Here is a 22,952-nt window from a genome sequence, read left to right on the forward strand (position 1 = left end):
AATCCCGATTAAATGTAAATTTAATCGGGATGAAGATGTCTAATCCTTTAAAAAGGTGAAAGAAGATAAAAGTTGAAAATAAAACTGCATTTAAATGACTCAATCCACTTAATTATCCTTTAAATGCATTTTTGAATCGCTTATCCTTTAGAGTAAGAAATTTCACGTTTGTAAAATATTTTTATATTGTATTTCTCAAAAATATTTTATATTATGTTTGACCTTAAGTTTTCCTTAATGTTAAAATGAAACATTCACCAAAGGTTTAATCTTTAGGAAAAGATAATTTATCTTGTGTTCTTTAGACCATCGTAATGCGTACTTCATATTTATCTTGTGTGTAAAATTTTATGGTAAGTAAACTGAAATATAATCATTGCAGTATTATTACTGCTGAAATATTGTTTCAGCGGTAATTATGGAAAAACTAACTTCGAAAACTTGTAGTGATGTTATATAACTCACTCAAGTCGTTTGATTTGACTTGGATGAAATAATTCTTTGGAAGCTGCTTCAAGGCTACACGTTTGTATGTGTGTAGTTATGAAGTCTATATATTTATTGATGACTATTTCTATCATTTATCTTCATCATTCTAACCGAATGACTCAATTTCAGGGTGTGCCTTTCTAACATATTGTGCCCGGGAAAGTGCTATCAAGGCTCAGAACGCTCTGCACGAACAAAAGACTCTACCAGGGGTGAGTTAGTTCGCCATTGTACTTTTATTTTTTGTACATATGCAGGTTATGAATTATTGTTAAATAATAGAAAAAAAAACAGATTATCTGATAGACATAACAAATACATAATACAACAATGAAGTGGACCTGTATAGATGGTTTTAAGTCTATTTGTATCATTTTGTTGGTACATGCGCGCGATATAATTTTTAGTGTTGTGATTTAACATTGTTGTGTCACACGCTGAAGTATTCTCCAATTATCTATTGTTTGGGAATAGAAGTAGGCGAAATTGACAGTTCCAGTATTGTTTGTCACTTGTTATATCGGCATTGTTGAAGATTAAGTCTTGAACAATAAGGGATAACCGTTTTCATCTGTGTTGCATGCTCAGTAGAATAATTTATAATGTAGTTTGATCTTTCTGTATGAGCTGTAGTTTAACACGGAGTTTATGACAATGCCACTATTGCTTATGGTCTGCTACCACATTACCGATATTCTACGTACATCTATCCAATATAATCAGTGCTTACAGCTGGATGCATGCCATAAATAGGTAAACAAGTGGAAGGGAATATCTGAAATTATTGCTATCGTAGTTGATGATGAGCACTTTAATTTGTCCAGTGGGCTCGATTCAACATCCCAGTTGTGATTTGTATAATATTTAACCTTCACTATAGCTGAATTTTATTCTACTACAAAATTTCGCGTAATGTGTAAGTGAAAACAATTGCATATTTTTGTTCTGACTACAGAATTTCCTATAAAATTGGATTTTAAGTATATCATTCTCGAATTTAGATTAAAATGAAATATCGCTGTATCAACAAAGGTCACAGCTATATAAAACCCCTTAAAATAGGACATTGACGAGTGTGTTTTATAAGGTAAACAGACAAGCTGATTCTTCTGCTTTTAGCAGTAGGGAATCTGAAAACAAAGAAAATAAATATTGCTAGAGCGAATAAGATCAGAACTGTAGGGGGGGGGGGCGGAAGAAGTATTCGTCGAAGATTTATATAATATTTAAACTCGCTAAATAAATCTGTGGCTGAAATTTCATTAAGAAAATATGCAAAAATGCACTTATCCCTAGCTGAACGGTTAATATACTATTTAAATTACTTTTCAACTAAAGAAAATCAGTGCAATCTGCGGAATCTTATTTCATAAATTCCAAAACAACGCTTCCTAGTGGCAGCCATTAATTCTTTCATGAATACGCTAAGCTTCGAACTAAAACCCGACGAAACATGGCGTATGTCGAAAGGCACAAATGTCACTAGAAGAAACACTCACCTTACCTTTGCGACGCTAGCAGATGACGTCAGTATGACGTCATTGCTCTATTGATCTCATCCAGAGGTGTTCTGTGTCTCTTTCAACTGTACTGGTCTTAGCGATGTGCTACACTCTACAGGCTGGCAAATGCATGAAAAATGTTCGCACATGAAGAGGATTTTTTTATTATTATTATTTTGTGTGTACTGAAGGAAGAGTAAATATCATCCGGATTATATCGCATGCGGATCATTCGGAGATTTTTTTTATTATAAAAAAAAAATTAAATTAGATTTGTTTACCCTGGTCAAAATTGAATATTAATATAGCTCTGAAACAAACTATTTTAATTTTAAAAAATAATCAAGTATGAATATAAAAAAGAAATTTTTATATATGACTGGAGAAAATCATTTTTATGATTGAGAGGCTTTTATTTATAAGTGCACGCCGATTGCGGAAGAATTTACAAATTCTGAGATTAAGGAGCTATAGATAAGGTTTGTGCATTTTGAATTGGTAAACAAATATCATACGAAAACAGTTTATAAATGTTCTCTGCAAAAAAAGAGCTCATTCCTGTTGAGTTTGGAAGATCTAGTTCTCAATCATATTATCCAATAATTGCCATTTTGGCTACATGTATATATATTAATGAACATTTTAAGACAATACAACCTTTTAAATAAAGAACTCTAAAGGTATAATAACAATCGCTCGCGTATTCTTTAAATACCGGAAGACAACAATTGAAATAGTAATAATAGTAAGGTAACTGAACATGCATACATTAGCGCGTGATGTGACATTGTTGAATTTGTTTCGCTTCACTAAAGTAATTGTTAGCGTTTCCCTGTCTTCTGCAGCAAAGGAAAGTTTATTAGGGGGCATAGAATGCATGTCATTTGCAGGCAAGTAATAACTGCCTTTATCCTAATACCAGATACGTAGTTTGCCTTCACTACAAACAGACTTATGTCACTGGTAGTGCGTTGTCTAGTCACTTTTCCCGCTACATGGTAAACATCTGTTCGATACAGCCACGGACCAGTAATTTATCAGCCATGCGCCATGTTTGGTCACGTTGGCAATGGCGACTTATTTCGAGGTGATCAATCTTCATTTCTTCTGTCACACTCTCTTTAGATTTCTGATAACTCTTCCATCTATCAATATAATGGCGATGCTATTCGGCGACTTGGTTCATTGCAAATATCGTGTATAGCGCGCATCTCTCTTAGCTTCTCGGAAGTTCTGGTAGATAAATATTTTCTTTTTCTTCTCGCTAATAAAATACAACAGTAAAAGCACCTAGAGGATGTCCGACATTTTAATTGTTCATAGTTATTTATTACCTGGTTCTTGATTTATCCAGTCGTAATGTTTGTGCGTATTACACTAAGTTAACGTTAAGTTTATGCAGCTCCTTGCAGCTATTTCCTATTTAAATTAATAATTGTCAGTGGCATTCATGTCGGATGTTTTTTTTTTTTTTTTGGTGGGGGGAGGGAGGGAGGGAATCTATGTGTTAGTAGGATTGTCAAACGTAATTATATTGAAACTAATTATTGGCAGTCTAACATTTCGCTAGCTCAAGATGCATTGTTATCGTACTTAGGACACACACGTTTTCATTTTTCGACATTATTCTTTTCATCCATCGTACAATTATGACAGTAGATGGCAGCGCACAACGCTAGTACATCTGGCATCAAGCACCTGATTTGTTTCTTAGATAATTTCAGTTCATGTCTTCTTGAAAAGGGGTGGATGGGGAGCGAAATGTTAGCTTTGTAAATATTTAGTTTTAAAATAATAAAATTAAGTTCTAACAATGCTGGTCTTATTTTTTTCCTCCTCAGAAAAGCTTCATATTGTTGTAATATTCGTCTGCTTAACACGTTAATTTTCATATGCGTGTGTGTGAGAAAAATAATTAAAAAAATTATTTTCATTATCGGTTGAATTAAATAAGAATTGGACTTTTTCTTTTTTAAATATGAATTTGAAAATCGTTCAGACTTTAGGAGGGACGACGGCTGATTTAATGGAAGGAATGTAGAGTAAAAATAAAATAACTGACTCCAGAGGGTTAATCTAATATTATACAGCATTGCTACTAATGTAATTATTTGAGTGTATTAGATATCTTTTTCAATTTGTTTTTAAATAATTAAGCAGTATGGCTAAAACTGTTCATAATAGTTAAAATAAGATTACTTAAATTACGTAACCCTATTTTTTAGATTTTCGAACCTTCACTCCCCCATCACAAAATGTATATATAATGTAAAGACCCTTAGTACAAGTCCCAAAAACTTGTGTTAAATACGAGTTTTTGACAATTCTCAATTCAACAATCATATCTAACGCCAAAACAATGACCTTTTGTTTAATAGACGATTTGACCAGCAACAAATTGTTGCCAAAATGTCGTGGTTGATATTCTGTATTACTCTTTCGTTGTAATTTACTATTTATCTTTCCCATTCAGATTATATGTGTAATCCAAGAGCATAAGCTCATCCAGGTTAGAAAATGTATAATGATACTTGCTAGCATAGTAGCAGTGCACAAAAGTAGTGTGTGTGTAGGACAAGAATCAGCTAAGTCACTATTATGACGTTCATTTTTAAATTTCTACTCTTGTTCTAAACGAGCTATCAGTGTTTTTATAGAAGTTCAAGTACTCCCTGATCACATTCCTGTACTTACTTATATCGAGTTCGTTTTTTATTATTTCGTAAACGAGTTTCAATTATTTGAAGTTAATAGTCGACTTCCTAGCTCGCCCTAAATAGGATTTGACGCCATTGAAGCATGTCACATACTTCTCAAACTGCCAGCTCGAGAAACCAAGAACTTTATATATGGGCTAGTTAGCCATAGCGATTGAATTGGCTATTAGTTGTTCTTGTATTAGTGCAAGTTGTAGCATCGAATTAGCTGCTTTAAAAACACGTAGTAAAAGTTTGCTGTATTTCTTTTAATGCACTTCAAAAGATAAATGCTTTCTAATATCTAAACTTAAAATAACTTAAGAATAATTGCTGACCGTGTGAAGGATATGCAGCTTTACTGAAAGGAGATTGAAATTCTTGATTACTTAGCACTTCAAAAAAAAAAAAAAAAAGTGCTGTCTTTGCATGCAGTTGATTCGTTTAAGGTCTTTAGTAAGAGCGGTTTTTGGAACTAATTGGATAAACAACAGCCATTTCAGCATTTACTTAAATCTGTTGACCGAAGTGCAAATGTAATTGGGACGGAGAAAAGTCGTTAGAATACAAATAAAGCCAAAATAAAGTATTTAATAAATTTGCTAATTTTTATGATAATAATGGAATCCGATAAGCAAGTAAATTTAATTTTTTAGTTATTTCACATATTCCATATGTTCGTTTTGGCTTGCCAGCTAGCTATACTATGGCTAGGTATGATTAAATCCTAGAGCTGTTGTAGAACTACGGACAAGTTTTGCATTCTGGTAAAGTTTGAAGGATATTCGCTATTTAAATCCTTTCCACTCTTGATTACACTGCGCACGTGCTCACGATCCGTGTGTGTGTGTGTGTGTGACTACCGAGGCAGCGTTGCTGAACTAACCTCCTGAAGCGAATAAATTGTACCGTGCGTGGAGAAGGAAGTTGTATATTTTTAATAACAAATTGTAATTCGTGTTCGCTTACTAGAAGAGTAGGTATTAATAAAGAGTGCAGCCTCCTACTTTACCTCTCTCTTTTTTCATGAAAAGAACCGTTGCTTGACTACATCTGTATGCCGTAGCTATGCGAGACATATATTTTGATTACTGAACAGCGGAGGTGGGCCTCTATCTAACATGATGGAGCACGCAAGCAACGCTCTGTACCAAAGACACGTTAAATCATCTGAAATCGTTTCGGAAATATGGATACTTCAAGAAGAAATTACGGTGTTTACCTCTTCGTTTTGGGAACTTATTCTGAAGTTACAGGAAAGGAAAACAAATGGGGGATACGATCCATCTTGTTGAGAGATTGAAAAACACAGCAGATTTGTAGCGTCGGTATTTTTCTTCGCTTATTGGAAGCTTCGATAATTATAATTCCGTTATTTCGCATTCTACCGCACCCCCCTCTCTTGATTGAGGGACGACAAACTATACCACTAATAAAACTCTGAACAGTACGAAGGTAACATGATAGACAGCTTGAAAAGAACGAATAGGCAGGAGTTCAAACGAAATTGATAATCTGTTTGAACTTGTATACTAAGAGTGCCAAAAATGTGCGCATCTGTAGGACACTTGGATGAAAATAATACTTTTGGTTGGAAATGTCTGGGGTTCGAGTCCCATCCAAGAAGGACTTCATTTGGAGCTGAGTTAGTAGGTCTCATATGGAGGTATAGATCCCCTCATCATAAATACAGCAATCGGGCCAGAAAACACGTAATTCTGACGGATATGGTTCTTTTCAATTACATGTTTTCTGTCCGGTTTGCTTTATTTATGTTGGTGGTGGTGGTGGTGGGGGGGACGTATGTCCTATGTTGCCTCCATAAAATCCAAAACAACCTTTTAGCAAGAACCTGACACCACTTCAAACTTGTCAGATAATTAATATAGTTTCAAGAATATTGGATCTGAATAACCAACTTGTCAAACCTAAAGATACTCCTACTGTTTTATACGGAAAATATTTTACTTTCGTGTAATGCCAATAATGTTTCACTTAAACAATTGGTTTCGGCTTTTATTGGCATGGGAGCCAAATTTGAAGTGAGGAGGAAGGGAAGAAGAGGAGGCTCAGCTATATCTGAATTGGCGGAGAAGGAATGTGATATCCAAAGGAAACTGGAAAAACATACAAATATAGAACATTAAAATGTAGAACATACAAATATAGAAAACATTGTCGAATCGATGAATGTCGAAATTTAATTTTATCCACGATAAACAGACAAGAGGCTATTTTTTTTCGGCGGCGTTAATTAAGTTAAGGGGATAATAAATCCCTCATTATTTTATTTTAAAGCCAGATACGAAACTCGGAGATCGAAATCTAAGAGTTTCATGCCGAAGAACTATCGGCGAGTCCAGGCGTAAGTGATCACCTGGATAGTACAACACTAGGACAACTCGTTGCAAAGGTGGAGCAAGATCCGTCACTGTCCTTAATATTTTCTCAAGGATAGTGACGGAGCTTACTCCATCACTATCCTTGATAGTGAAGGGATTTATTATCCCCTCAACTTAATTTAATTTTATCATAATTATTATTATTACTACTACTACTTACGAAAATGCACATCAGTGGCTTGTATAATTGAGATACTTTTTTCTTTAATTAGTATTATAAAACCCACCAGTTTGAAATTTGATAGCGAAGATAACAGTTCAGTATTCCGTTTCCACTTTTACATTTGTTCAGTTTCATACGGGAAAAAAAAATGCTCACAAATGTGCAAAACTAATAATTAAAAATTATAAGTAACAGCTCGGTGGCTTGTCGATGCATGCGTTCATCACGTGTACGAGTGTTAAATAGCTGCACATAATTCGTGGCCAAGGACCCTTGAAATGTGCGCCCCCTCATACATTTGATGGTTTTACTATAGACATGATTTTTAAATCGGTTTCTTGATCTATTTTCGAGGTCTTGATCGATATTGTTAGCGACCCACATACAAACTGCAGGCTGGCAACAGTGACTATGATTTCCAAGCTTGTTTTTTGGTCGTTTTTCTTAACGAATTTTCTACCTTAATACATATACTAATTGTAAGAATTATCCATCGCATGTCTTCGTTGCTTAGATTATTACAATGAAAACGGACATCGCAATGTAAACGTATTCTGAAATATTTTTAACGAAGACTCTATTGTTCCTTTAAAATCGAAAAGAGGAGGGAAAAAATCGCGCACGCTCACACATACGAAATCTTCTTTTATACGGAGGTTGTTTATTTTCTTTTCATATCCCACACGTCTTGCAAGATCACAGGTTTCCGTAAGCTGTGGTCGCCCAGAGCTAGATTGGGAGGGGAGGTAGTACATATTGATCGGACATTGTTTGAACGGTCTGTTATTCTTGCTGCAAGAGCCACCGGTGAGTTAATATGTCTGAGACTGGCGAAGTGGATGATACGTTGTCACTAACTACACGAACAAAATCATAATGTGTATAGAAATAGCAAAATGCTTTTCTAGGAAACTTACTCTGGAGATAAATTTGTGTTCATAACTTAATATTATTCTTAATAATAACAGACTATATTTATAAACTCCCTAATACTTCATAATGCTATATATTGGGATCATAGTAAATAAATAAAATATAACACAGAATTCATAATCATAACAATCGTTATTGTTAATTAAATATAGCGAAGCATTCATAATCATAACAATATCACAGAATTCATATTCATAACAATTGTTATTGTTAATTCAAAAAACAGAATTCATAATCATAACAATCGTTATTGTTAATTAAATATAGCGAAGCATTCATAATCATAACAATATCACAGAATTCATAATCATAACAATTGTTATTGTTAATTCAAAAAACAGAATTCATAATCATAACAATCGTTATTGTTAATTAAATATAGCGAAGCATTCATAATCATAACAATATCACAGAATTCATAATCATAACAATTGTTATTGTTAATTCAATATAACACAGAAGTCATAATAATAACAATCGTTATTGTTAATTAAACATTCGGAGAGATAACTTTCTAAGAAACTGATCGATTTTGTTGGATTGCAAATTCTTGCTACAATAAGAATTTTATCTTGCTGGCAATTTGAACTCGGTCCACAAAAGAAAGTCGTCTATCTTAGTGTAACTGTACGAATTCACACTCCGGAAGTTATTGCACATACAGTATGGTAGTGATATACAGGATGAACAAATATAAAGCATAAAGCTGAATGAAATGTTTGGAAATAATATACTGTAATTTACTGAGAGTGAATGTCACGTTTTATATATTTGAGACAAACGTTTACAGACAGAGGAAACTCCCTTAAAGAAATAAAAAGAAGAATAGAGATAGCAAGAAAAGCCTTTATTGATATGAAAACTGTTCTAACAACCAGAGACATTAATATAGACACAAGAAAAATATTAATAAAATTGTTATATTTGGTCAAGCCTTCTCTACAACAGTGAAACTTGGATTCTAAATAAAGAAGCAGAGAAAAAAATTAGAAGCTTTCGAAATGAGGACCATCAGAAGAATGTTGAAAATACCATGGGCAGAGAAAATGAAAAACGAAGATGTTTTAAAGAAAGCAAAAATGGAAATAATTAAAGAAAACGAAAACTTAAATATTTTGGACATCTAACTAGACAAGAAGGCATTCAGAAATTAATATTAGAAGGGAAACTGGATGGGAAAAGAGGGAAAGGTAGACGCAGGAGAATGTGGTTTGAAGACATTAAGAACTGGACTGGCTTGAATTATCATAAATGTTCCAGAGCAGCAAAAGAAAGAAAAAATTTCCGTGACATGGTTGCCAACCTCCTTCTAGGGGATAACACTAGAAGAATGTCACGTCTGCGATTATGGAGGGTAAAATCCTGATTTCATGTTAATTTCCAACATAGATTGTCAATTAACAATCTGTGTTGCAGTTTGCACCAAACAAATTAGCTGATAGAAATTTATTTATTTGTACCTTCAGTTTCTACGGCTATTCACTGTACAAATGTATAAACATTTGACAATTTTCCTTATAGTATTCATTCCTATCATAAATTGAACGAAACATAGCCGATGGCTTGCTTTCGTTTCAAGTGAATGAAGTCAGCCTCTGGCTAGAATAGTAAAATATTCCTTTATTTAGCAATATTGCTTTGACCGCGCCAAACCTTTTGAGCAGTATACATATTTCTGACATTTCTCTACTTGGATTGCAATCTGCAAAATTGATTGGATAAAATTATTAAACATGAGGACAACTGGGAAAGTACACAAAAAAAAAAAAAAAAAAAAGAAAAGAAAGAAAACAGCAAGATTTTACTAAGTGAAATTCATTTGGGAATTTAAAGAAGAAAATAAGATAAATAATAATCATTAATTGTAACTTCCAGTTCGCGATCTCCTCTCTATCTGTAACTAAGTAGCTTAGTTGTTTTATCGACTAAGATGGATGCAAAGTGAATGAAACTTCATCTGTCTTTCCGTGACATGCAAACAGTCCGTGCATTTTTCGCTTTTGTCTGAAATATATCATCAGCGAATTCAGTTCAAGTAAATCGCCCAATTACGTTGTTACCTGATGATATGGTTCAGGAGCGTCAGCGTTAATAGCCGTGTCCTTTCAGCGTGAGGCTCGGCAGTAACGCTTGGCTTGAATGTTTTCATATTTAATTAGGCTAGCGAGGTTGAGGAAAGAGTGCTTTAAAGAAATCTATAGGCCTTAAAATGACTGTGATTCCAGAGATGTTTTTTATTGTCATATTCGGCAGTAGAATAAATAAATCAATACCCGTGCATTACTTCTGGAAGAAGTACACGAAAATTTCATTTGCGGCCTAACAAAAGATATTTCCACATGGAATATTCACTTTTCCCTCACGCATTTACTCAGTAGGCCATCCAAGAGGCACCCAAAATAGAAAACAATTGTCGTGCATAAACATTTATTTTGATAAAAATTCCGGAGAGCCATAAAATATAGAATATCGATAAATCCATCCTTTCTAAAAGGCGAATGCTATCAGAAATGGAGACACAATCATCATAGCGATTTACGGATATTTCCCATATGATGTTACCTTCTGAGCGTTGGCAAATCCTCCCCTTTCTTCCATCCGGGTGAAATGGATGTAGTGGGATGTGAAATCCCGTTTTTACATCTTACTGATGCGGACAAAGAAGAAGGTGTGAGAGAGAAATATGGAAGCGAATAGAATATTTCTGGCCCACTCGTTTCATCTACAATAGCACGTCACAAAGCCAATCTTTCGTGTATCCAAACTCGGCAAAGCCTACTGCGAAACCACAAATGCTTCCTGTGAGGTTTGTATGCCTCCATCGTTTCCTGGATCGAACAGATGGCTTACTACGGTGCATGATATATTAGCCTTGACAGGGTATCAATCATGCACAACGACTGTGCTCTCACTTATTAACCTACAGCGCCACCTACTGATTTTTAAGTTACCCCTTTTGTTCTTATGTAGATATTTTTAGACTTACACGTTATGGACGAGCGACATAAATGCAAATATGCCAGGTTATCAGGACACGATAACCTGCTTCAATTCAGCACTTGTGAATTGCAGATTAAAATAGAGATGTGGTTGTTAACTTTGCATTTAGTTTCAAATTGGAATTGGGAACGAATGATGTGATCGCTAGGTTTTTCTATTTTCGATTCTGTTCTGAAGTTTTCGAAGCCGGTTTCTCCTGGTTTGATCTTCTTTTTTGTTAATCCTACACCGAAGCTAATCATGGCACTGCTGATATAAACGAAATATGATTAACTGCTCACTGGTTATCATAAGATTTATTACTGAGGTTATAGGATTACAAAATTGCCTACTGCCATACCTCAGCGTATATTTCGATGTATACTTATCAGGGATATTTTTGACACGCTTTTTCAGCAATATCGAATTCTATTACATCTATCCGCACTTAAAAAGGCCGAGCGTCATCAATATAATATAAGCGAGTCAGAGGCGTAGCTAGAGGGGGGGGGGGGCGGCGGTCCACTCTGGGCGGCACGTTGAACCTTTTTGAACTTTTGCAGTTAATTCTAAACTACAGTCTCGAGAACTCAGTTCCAAATATTGTAATACTACTGCGAATTTATCTCGCAATTGATGTAAGTGTTGCTAGTTGTGAGAGGAGTTTTTCTAAATCAAATTGATTAAGAATTACCTACATTACTATGAAACAGACTTCGACAATGTCATCGACGATTTTGCTACAGAAAAGCAAGAAAAATAACATTTTATAATGTTGAAATTACAGTTTTACTTCAAAAATAAACATAGTGTTTTCATTGATTTCTCTATACATCGTTTTGACTTTTGTAGTATTTTTGGTGTGTATTGAGAGGGGCGACAAACTCAGGGACCGCCTAGCTACACTACTGAAGCGAGTAATTCAAAAGCAGTTGAAAATGTCTCCCGAATGTTTTAAACATATCTCTGACTTTATATTGTTCTTATGTTGCTTCTTGTTCTTTTCACGAAAAAAAAAAGAGGAAGTCATGAAAATGTATGTTTTGAACATCTCGAAGTTTTTCCCAAACTTAGGCAGCACATTTTCCCAAGTCTACTTTAAGATCCAGACTTAGTCAACCGTTTTTATAAGACTATAATGAACTTTAAAAAATATTTTCGAAGTTTGTGATAACTTAGAAATGAGAAAATCATATACACATACAGGGATTGAGGAAATGCAGTAGAAGAACGATAAATAAGAATAAAAAGAAATTTCGAAATAAAAAAGAACATTAGCATGTAAGATCTAATTAACTGTCCAGATGCCTTGCAAAATACTTTTTCATCACAAACGCATAAGCATAAAAACAATTATAAACAAATAAAAGGAAATAAAACTTTTAATAGGAAACTGAGAGAGATTTTCGAAAACTGTTTGGAAGTTCACATATACTTTCTATGCAAAAAGGTGTATTCCATGTGACTACTGACTGCTGCAATACAGAAGGTGAAAAGCACGATGTTTTTTAATGAAATTCTTCTTTCTATCTAATGCTACTTGCAGATGGCGAGTAAGCCTATCTTCCTTGTTACCAGGATTGCTTCGTTGGGCGGTCCGCGGATCATTTACAAACATTTTATATTCTTTCGAAGGCTTTGAAAAAATATTAACATTGAAATATGTAAAAAGGGATGAAGCTCAGCTGTTCGCTCCCACAGAAACATTGGGATTTGCAGCCGGAGTTTAGTAAAACTTGGAGGGGGAAATAAATATGTGATAAAGATATCTTAAATTACATGCAACAACACGGGAGTTTAGCAGAAAATTTGCTTTGCAGATATATTTACAGCATTCAAGAATAAAATGATCGAAACTCTTAGGGAATTTATTTTCAAGAAGGAAAGAACTTCTTTTTTCAGTTAAGAATAGTAAAGGAGTGTGAGTGAGGTGGAACATGAAGGACTCTCAAAACTAAAGTCTTAACTTTTTTTCCTTTTTTTTTTTTTTTTTTTTTTTTTTTAAGTAGGGGAGAAAGTGGTGGAAAAATGGTGGAAGTATGGGAGCCACATCACCTGATGCTGGCGCATCCAATTCTCCCGAGGCGTAACTGAATGTATGAGTCTCTAAAGCCCTGTGAATGTCTCTGTAAACACGGCATCCGCCCTGGATAGTCGTTGCTTTCTTCCTCTGACAACACATCTACGCAATGACACAGTCCTCGCTCCCTTGTTTTTTCCCACAAATTGCTTCCGATAGCTGAAATAGGAGAGGGATATATTGAAACTGAGAGTAAGTACGTCTGAAGGGGGGGGGGGTAGAGACGGGGAAGAAGCAGAAGGAAGCATTAGTAGACAACCGAAAAGAAATACATTAGAGAGAGGGGCACGATACGGTAAATATCTAAAAGATAGGAAGGATGTTTAATTTCAGTGAATTTTGCCTTGGATAGATATTATGGTTTAGAATGGCATAATTTGGATAATTATATAGATCGTATTTTGAAACATTTCCAGACTGAATTAAAGTAGAGCTATAGCATCTTGAGAGTAGCAACTTCAATTGTATTACATAATAAAAATAATAATGAACGAATTCATTTATGTAAATTGTTTTAATGCGACACATATTTTGACTATCTATCATTTTCCATGTTGAATTTCTTATGAAAATTAAACATGGACAATGCAATTAATCAGATTTAATAAACTATACTGTGTACGCATATGTTAATGGTGGCATGTAAAGCATCTTGTAATTAATTAAATAACAAATTAAAAATTAAATTAGCAGCGACGAAAAAAAAGAACAACTTTCAGTAACTTCAAAGCTTTGATGGAATCATTTCTGTTAAGGAGATTAGGAGAGTGAAGATGTCGGCAGCTTTAGGATTTTCCTGTAAAAACTAGTTTGTATAGTAAGGTTTTTCCTTTTTCCCCCCTATAAGACTGTGCTGTTAATAGAATGTTCTGGCCTTGCAGAATATTCTGATTAACGACAACGAACATGGTCTTTGTATTGTTCTCTATAAATATTTCAGTTTGACCGAAATAAGCATGGAGATGCACGGAAGAAAAATATATTGGTGTAGCGTAAAATTATTTGAGGTCTATAGTTGTTTAAAGTCATTTATCCAGTAAAGTTGTTTCTAAGGAGAGCTTGAATAAAGCAAAAAATGTAGCTTCAATCACATTGGACCATATTCTCGGTCTATATCTATTCCTTAAATTGTAGACAGCAGTAAGGTTGTCTTAAGATAAGGATATTCAAAATTGGAAGTTAGCAAAATGGATCGAATTGATTTTTTAAATTAAGTCAACCAGTTTGGCGCTCGCAGACTTCTATCTACTATCTTTGCAGTTTGCTGCAAAGATAGTAAATGCTTCTGTTAGAGTATAGAATTCATTTTAATTGTATTAGCATTCTTTAAATGCCATAATAATTTTTACTTTCACTGAGACACTCAGTCAAAATATCAGTGTTGCATTAAAACAATTTATATAATGGAATAATAAACAGATTCATTTATGCTCAACCCTTACGCTCATTATTTCACTACCCGTAGTTCACGTAGTGAAACAGCTATTACTACAAACAAGTATGAAGAACTTCTAAAACCTAGTTTCATGAACAGAATATGGTCGCGAATTTCCAAATTAAGCAATAACAACAATATTTGAAATTAAATTATTTTAATTTCAAATACATCAGTGCTTAAGGCATTCTTTGTTCAACAATTGAGCTTTATTCAGGAAAAAAAGAAAGGAACTGTGCTATTTGAATTGTAAGGCGAACCATTTTGATTTACATATTTGATCTATATTGGATACTTCTAATTTAGAATAAGATCGGCTTTTCAATTCGCATTTTAAATTCGATTTTTATTTAAATATAAACTAAACTTAAAAAGCATGTTCAGTGACAGCGAACATGCTTTTTTTGACGGATTTTTTTTAAACTAAATAACCTCTGACAGAATATTTTAAACCGGAAATTTATTTATGTAGTAAAGTATACGAATAAAGAATATCTAACCCTGAACAGCCTCAACTAAGCGTCTGTTTTTCATCCTCATCCCGCTCTTGTACTTGCAGATTGTCATTTAACCCTTTGTCCATCTGGTATGTGTCATATTCGATCATCAGTCATTCGCTTCCCCCAGGGAGAACAGGCGTTCCATTTTTAATCAAAAGATCTAACGGGTATGATGAGAAGAGCGCGTGACGCGAGTCAGTGAAGGGAAGTGTGTGTGTGTGTGTGTGTGTGGAAAAAAAAAAGGGGGGGGAGAATTTTTACAGAGAATGCAATGCTCAAAAGTAAATGGGATATACTGAGCACAGGGAATAATAGGCTTAGTATTAGGAATAGTTTGAAGAAAATGTTAAGATTTGTTTTATAATTGTATATGTTAGAGAGACAGAGAGAGAGAATATATCGTCTGTTAAGGGTTTTTGGTGAAGTGGTGAGTCACTAGGATCACTACGGATTATGGGAACTGCCTGAATCAGCTGTTGAATGTGACTAAACTTCGTTGTGTTGGTTTAGAGTGGTGCACCGTTCCCTTTTTTTTTGCCTTGTTTTTCTGTAGTTGCTTTGAAACGTTATTACTCACTCTCTTTACCTTCCCTCATCGCTTTTCTGTATGTTCTTAGGACGTATATCTCTCTCTGTTGCTTTTCAGCATTACCATTCTTTCCCCCTCTCTCTCGCGCACACACACACATGCAGGCTGTCGCATTCTACCCAGTTGCGTGTCTTGATGCAAGTATATGAAATATTTCCTCATGCCTATGACTCTATTGATCCTTCTCTGGAGGCAGCAATTTTAAAACGGAAATAAGAGCGACGCTGAAGGAACTGCGTGTTGGGTGTGTGAGGGCTGATAGTCATGGTTACTGAGTGCGAAAAGCAATTTGTTTGTTGTTCAGGTAATGTGAGGTAGAAACGAGAGAATCTGTACACTTCCAACTTATTCTTTCTTGCTCTCTCCATGGGGGAAACGAGTAAGTGAGAAAAAAAAAGGGGGGGGGGGTAGAATAGTTTTGATCGCGTGTGGTATTTCTAGAAATGAAACCTTTTAAAAGAGAGAAGGTTTGATTAATGTCCAGTTTCACTTCACTTCCCCAAAAGTGTTTTTCTCTAAACTGTTATTTTTACAATATCGGTTTGGAGAAATGAGAAAGGTTTTCTCTTTCGCGCGTGGCATCTGAGATACCTCGTTAGATGATTGATTACATACGTGATGTGCCTTTGAATCTCTTACCACCACCACACACTGGAGTTAAAGTTATCTCGTCTCGTTTTTTTTTTTTTTTTTCAAAGGTGATATTCATATTTCTGTTGCATCGAGCATTGTTACTTCGATAGAAAACCATCTCTCTGGGATGTTAGAGACAGAGAATGTTATCCATCAATGATTTCCCTCTGAAGAAATTTACCGAATGGATAAGAAAGAACTATTTGCTTACATAAGTCACTGCAGTATTCTCCAGTGAAAAAAGAACACGCTACAAGTATCACGATGTTTGACAATTAGGACTTGCTTGATCGATGGTGTTACTTTATGTAATTGGGTTTTGCATGTAATGCATCCAAGTGTTACTCTCTAGCTGATTGCAGTGACATCTACAGTATAATGACATTTATTCTGATGAACTGTATTAAATTTTCTAATGACTTTTTTTTAAACCAAGCCGGTATTTTCATGTTTCGTGCGTTGATTATTCTACCCTAAAAGGCTGTCATTTATTTTTGCCTAATTGCAAAACATTTATTTTGGGCACAACTTAATCTTGTTGAATCATTTCTTCTGTTTTTTTTTTTTTTTTTTTTTTTTGTACCAAACAAAATTTTTATGTTTATTTTTTTCCCAAATGTAACGCGTATGTTCATATCTCCCCCCCCCCTGCTGTTTCATATGAAACTGACGGTGAGTAGTCCAGTGTCTGTTCTGTTCTTACTGCTTTCTTCTTAGCCTTCGTCCAAATATTCTATTTGCCTGTCTACAGCAAGCGAAAAACGTAGCTCGCAGGCAACATGTTGCTTTGTGAAAATTTCTTATTCTACCGCGAGGCATTTTATTAAAATCTGGATTTCAAAATGTACACAAACTGAACTTTGAAGAAGTATGTTTCTTCATGCGAACTACCTGCTTGATAAAATAGACTGCCAGACTTTACATTATGAACTAACCAACTCATATAAGCTTATTTTTCCAGTAAGAACAACTTTATTATTATTACAATATACCAATGAATACGTTAAATAACATTATTTGAAATTGCTCCAGTTTATTGTAATATAGTTCCTCGTAAAAGTTGGCATTATTATCTGTAGACTACAAAAGCTCTTAAAAAAACAACTATTATATTGCCCCCCCCCCACTTTTCGTTTTATTTTCAGAGCAACCTTATAAAATATTTCCATATAGAAGTTTTTATTAGTGATAAAGCAAAAGCTTCACCCACCAAAGCCAGACATTTGAACATACGATGGATATAATTTGTGTTGAATGTAACATAAAGATTTTTATTTTTTTTAAAGGATAAAGATTTTGAGATTATGCATATAAATATTAAATATATTTTGAAGTAAAAATAAATAAACAACGTTTCGTTTTACTCATTAATTAGAAATTCAAATCCCTTTGAACGAATCGGCAGTTTATAATAGATTTCCTAATTTAACCTTGAGGTTTTCTATTAGATTACAATAGCTTCGGTGTTGTTGAAACAGAAGGTTATCTTATTATTCTCAGCAAAACAATTTTCCATCATGCCTTAATTTCGAATCTGTTGATATTCCGTAGAAAGCATTGGATTTCTGTATTCCATCTTCTAAACTGTTATTGACATAAATATATCTACAGCTTCTTCTGTATGAAAAAAAAACTGTGAAAAAAATACGAGAACGACATTTTGTGGAGGTACCGCTCCCTAATCTTATAGTAGGACACTGTTTCTAAGAGCTCCCTAAAATTCTACACCTCCGTTCAGAAGCGAGCGGTCAGGTGATCAATAACTTTCTCTTCCCTCCTCTCCCTCTTTCTGTCTCTTATTGATTCATTCCCACTCTCTTTCGCAAAGATGTTCAGTTTATGCTGGATGCAGTTCCTTGTCTGAAATGGCATCTCTAATTCCACCACTTTCATTGAAAGTGTTAAAACGTGTATGCTGGTCACCCCCTACGTCGACCACAATTCACGTGTCTTTCGAGAATTGAAAGTCGGGAATATTCAAATCCAGTGTTAACAAGTTTCATCTTTTTCTCCCGGCACGACTCATCTGCAATATTAGAGTATCACTAAAAATTCCCCCCTCCCCAAGTGGTGGGTAAATAACTTATGTCAAGAATTATTTTTAATTATTTGATGAAGATTAGCTTCAAGATAAATTATTCACTAAGACACATTTATGATTCGTGCATTCAAGTAACAATTATCGTTATTAGACGATTATATTATGAAAACAAAAATGAAAATTGTTCGTAAACATAAAACAAAAGTACTTTGGGCATTTTTCATATAGGAAGGTATCCAATCAACTTTTTTATTTTTATGATTTTATTATATAAATAGTTTTGCTTGTCTGACTAAGGCACTATGTTTTTTTGACGATGTCTGTAGATGTTCCCATGGAAACAACCAAAACAATACATTCTGCTTGATTATACGACGCTATATACGATGCATAGTTTCAAATAAACAGGTGACATTTCAAGTGCCGAAATTCTAGTCGACCAGCAAAATAAAGCTCATAAGTAAATTTTAGTAGCTCAGTCTTTCATTTCTCATTCAGTTTTTAATTCGTAAATAAATGACCCTTTAAACATCCCGGTTAGAAAAAAACCCAAGTTCTTTTGTTTACTAATCTATATTTATATTTATTTATTTATTTTTATCTATTTATATTTATTTTTTATTTATATTCATTGTAGCAATTAAAAATTGTAATGCTTGTTATAAATGAACAGATTGAATTCATAGATACCATTTAAACTAGGGGTGGGGAACCCCTCGCCAGCGGCGAAATTTCTCCCCCGAGTCTATTTCAATTCGCCCCTTTGCTGATGTACTCGTATGTACATCAGCACACTACATACACTATATATAAGAGTTAAAATTTGCCAGTCGCCCGCGGATGTTTTTAAATTAGCAATTTTCGCCCATGTTACTAAAAAGGTTTCCCACCCTGATTTAAACAAATACATTTCGAGTTTGATGGAATATTTTTTGCAGTTGTCTATGACATAACATCATTTAAACATTAATTATTCATTTTTGGGGATGTTTCTTCTAAATTTATAGTTATATTCTATATTCTGTTGTTTTGGGCATCAGTACTATTTTCATATCGTTTGTTTAACTGATCAGAATAATTTAATATTTTTATTCTGTTTAATCGAAATTTAGAAAAATATGCATCATTAGAAAAAGGTACACAGTGTAAATTGAACGTATGCGCGATCAGTTAAATTAAATCAGTAAGACAGAGAGAGAGGATCATTACTTAAATTACATATATGTAGTCCTAGCATGTATGTGTGCGTGCATGTATGGGGGAGCGATAATACACTTGAATTTTTTAATAGTTGTTCAAAATGCAAGTACCTCAGAGTGTAGAATAAAAAGCAGCGTTGAGATTCTTATTTAATGATCAGAAATATTCTGCAAAATAAATAAATAAACATAATAAGATTTGTGGTTTTCCAAACTTAGTTAACAAACTAAATGGGCAAAAGAAAACAATAAACTGTAAAACGAAACAGTTCTGAAGCCTTTTATTGCGCTGGTTCAACAAATACCAGTGGTAACTTCATCATTTTCGGTTATTTGTTAGGAAGGTTAACTCCAAATAGGAGTAGAGGAAATTGTATTTCTGTTTTCCTCAACCTAGTGGTTGATGAGATAGCAATGCTACTTTACTAGAGAATGATTATATAAAAAGGTGGTTTCCCGTTGCGTTCCTTGTCCAGTAGTATTCTGTCTGTGGATGTGTGTGTTTACGAGGATAGCTCTCTGTTTCGGGGATGAAAAATTGTTGGTATGGCCTAGGAAGAATGTGGTTCTACATGAAGAGGAGTCCATTACCTTCAGCATTGAGGTACCAGGAGGCCTCTCACATCTGAAGTAATTATGCTTCAGAAGCGACTGTCAATGTGATATCTTTTTTTAAACATTAGAAAAATATCATTTGAATTCAAGTATTATAAGATCAATAGAAGTGCTACATCTTACTAAGGTATAGCTTGTAATTTTTCTGATTAGAAAATGTGCGTGTATGTGTGTGGTGGATGGGTCAAATACTTCAATCAAAGAGTAACTTCGGTATTCCATCCACATTACACTACATTCCCTGCAGGCAATTTTGTAAAAGGCAGTGGGATTATTCAGGAGCGGACTCGGAAGCCTTCCACAGCGTTACCATTAGATTTAGTCTAGCGGTGGTTTGCGGAAGTGTTTTCAAGCTGCATCTTCGAAGAGAGAGAGAGAGAGAGAGAGAGAGAGAGAGAGGGGGGGATATTTTATTTCGTCATATAATCTGGAGATGACCAAAAGTAGTGATATAATTCACACCATTTGATAGAAGGAAAAGGAGAGGCGGAATTTCGCTCTGTAGTCCAAACAAGATTTTATCTACTTGGAGACTCCAATAAGTAAAGTGGTAGCGTCATCTCTAGCGATGAATCGTCTATCTACTCTCTGATGCTCGCGCTAAAATATTTGGTCGCACCTCCAAGCACACACGTACTTATTTCCTTATCTGCTTGATATCACAGAGGCGAGAGAGTTTGACTCCTACTTGCACACTTGAGTTGTCTCTCCAGCATCTAAAACATATTAGTGCAATGGACATATGGAGTTATTAAAAAGGCCTCAAGAAAGTGAAGGTGTCAATAGAAAATATGGCTGCCCACAATTTTTATTTCATAAATCTGTATAGCTACAATTGAAGCAGCATTCCTGTGCCATTCAGCTATCAGAAATTATTAATAAATCTTGTTCTTTCAAACATTTCACTCACAAATGAAAAAGAAATTCGCGAGGTGGCGATTCTTGATCTCCCCACATACATCAATTACTAACATTTTTGCCTTAGCCTTATTCCGATTGCACTTGTGAAAAATTCATTAAAATTAATAAACTGGCCGTAGAAAAATTTAAATAGCTACGGGAAATGAAGGATGACTTAAGTCACTTTTGGAATGAACGTACGTAGGCATTCCGCCTGCTTCAGCCCAAGGTCAAAGTCGATAAAAGCGGCAGAAAGTAACGATAATAAAAAAATAAAATTCTAAAGTGGAAACTTCTATTTAAAATATTACTTCTGCTTGCCTCGGAATTTTCATTCTTATTTTTATTTTAATGCCAGTATAGGTTTATCATTATCAAAGAAAATACTGCGTAAGTAACGGTCGAAAACGGGAGGTAATTCTCGTGGAAAACACATTAATATCAATCGAAGATGGCGTTAACGTGAAATCACGAGCAGCGCGCCCATCAGCTACTGTATTTTAATTTTTATCATCTCGCGATGCAGTTTGCCAGCCAAGTCATATCACTTAGATGACCTAACAATGCATGGCACGTTGGTTAGTTGTGCGCGCGCCTTGCCACGTGTTTTTGTCAGCAAATATTGTTGTGAAAATTATTCCGGGAACAAGAAGTGCTAAGCGAATTGCCGACAATGGACTCATAAAAACAGAAAGAAAAATTGGAGTTGCTGCAAGAGAGAAATGTACGGTTTGGCGTTGTGGAAATGGAACTGAGATAAGTTGGGAAAAGTTTTCTAAACAGGATGAAAGCAATTAACTTGGGAAAAGAGGAAAACGGAGTACCTAGTGATGGAGCATGCCATTTGTGTATGACATTGCAGATCAATACTCACTCGAGTCAAGATTCAGCTCACAATAGCCAATCAGCTTTGACTTTCTCAGGAGTTCTGTTGTCAGCGTTTGCTTCTGACGAAACGCAGCGTACGGGTCATAAGATTTATTCGCGCTGCGCCGTCGACCGATTTGAAGCTTTCACGTGCAAATCGAGCAGAATACCCAGGAGACAAAATAAAACATTATCGTCATTTAACCGATGCTGGAAGAGTTGGCTAAACTTTCCCCTCCCTGTCTTTTTTTTTTTTTTTTTTTCTGTTTTGCTGAGCAGTTCGGTAGGTGTAAAGCACAAATACGCTCAAATTAAAACAGAATGTTCTTATTGCGCGAGGGAATAGTATTGACGGTTTCCTTGCTAGGCAACAGCATAAATGGAACTTAGGTATATTACTGTTGACTCGTGTTGCATATCTGGCACGTTCGTTATTCTCTCATCTAGTTTTCTTCCTTCTTATCAGTTTCAAACTTCGATAGCATTTTTTTTTATTTAGTTTGTACTTTATTTTTGGCTTCGCAGTTCCTTTTAAGGTGTTGTTTTCGGTTATCTCTCTTGGCTGTGTATCTTTACCATTGATCATTTTGACTTCATACCTTTATTTAGCAACGTTTATAAGATGCTTCCGTTAGAGAAAACCCACTGTACACTATCAGGGAACTTTTTTTTTGCTACTTGAAATGACTAAAAAGCCGGTACGTTTGTGTTGCGTCAATAATTACATATTTTTGTATTGTTTGAAATATTTTTTGTACAATTAGGTGACTCTATTGTTGATACTCGTGTATAATTTTATTGTTGGACAAAAGCTTTTATTTTTTTATCTAGTTAATTTTTTGTATGAAAGGGATAAAAACTAAGCCATTATCCGATATATTAAGGCGAATATTGCTTGTGTGTTTTAATTAGCACCGCTGGATCTGTTA

The 22,952-nt window shown here is 34.6% G+C and overlaps 1 protein-coding gene across 9 annotated transcripts in view; it reads left to right on the forward strand.

Moving 5' to 3' along the window:
- Positions 1 to 22,952, forward strand: part of LOC150098842 (CUGBP Elav-like family member 4) — a 913,499-nt gene that overhangs the window by 255,499 nt on the left and 635,048 nt on the right. For all 9 annotated transcript variants that reach the window (XM_090405883.1, XM_090405882.1, XM_090405876.1 and 6 more), the window contains one exon: positions 619 to 701. Coding sequence is in view for 7 of the 9 variants with exons in the window: in XM_090405876.1 (XP_090262002.1) it covers positions 619 to 701 (83 nt within the window). In the remaining 2 variants the exon portion in view is untranslated. The remainder of the gene's footprint in view (positions 1 to 618; positions 702 to 22,952) is intronic.

Source organism: Typopeltis vanoorti, chromosome 15 (genome assembly GCF_054136105.1).
Source record: "Typopeltis vanoorti isolate ZY-2024b chromosome 15, IOZ_Tvanoo_1.0, whole genome shotgun sequence".
Classification (NCBI taxonomy): Eukaryota; Metazoa; Arthropoda; class Arachnida; order Uropygi; family Thelyphonidae; genus Typopeltis; species Typopeltis vanoorti.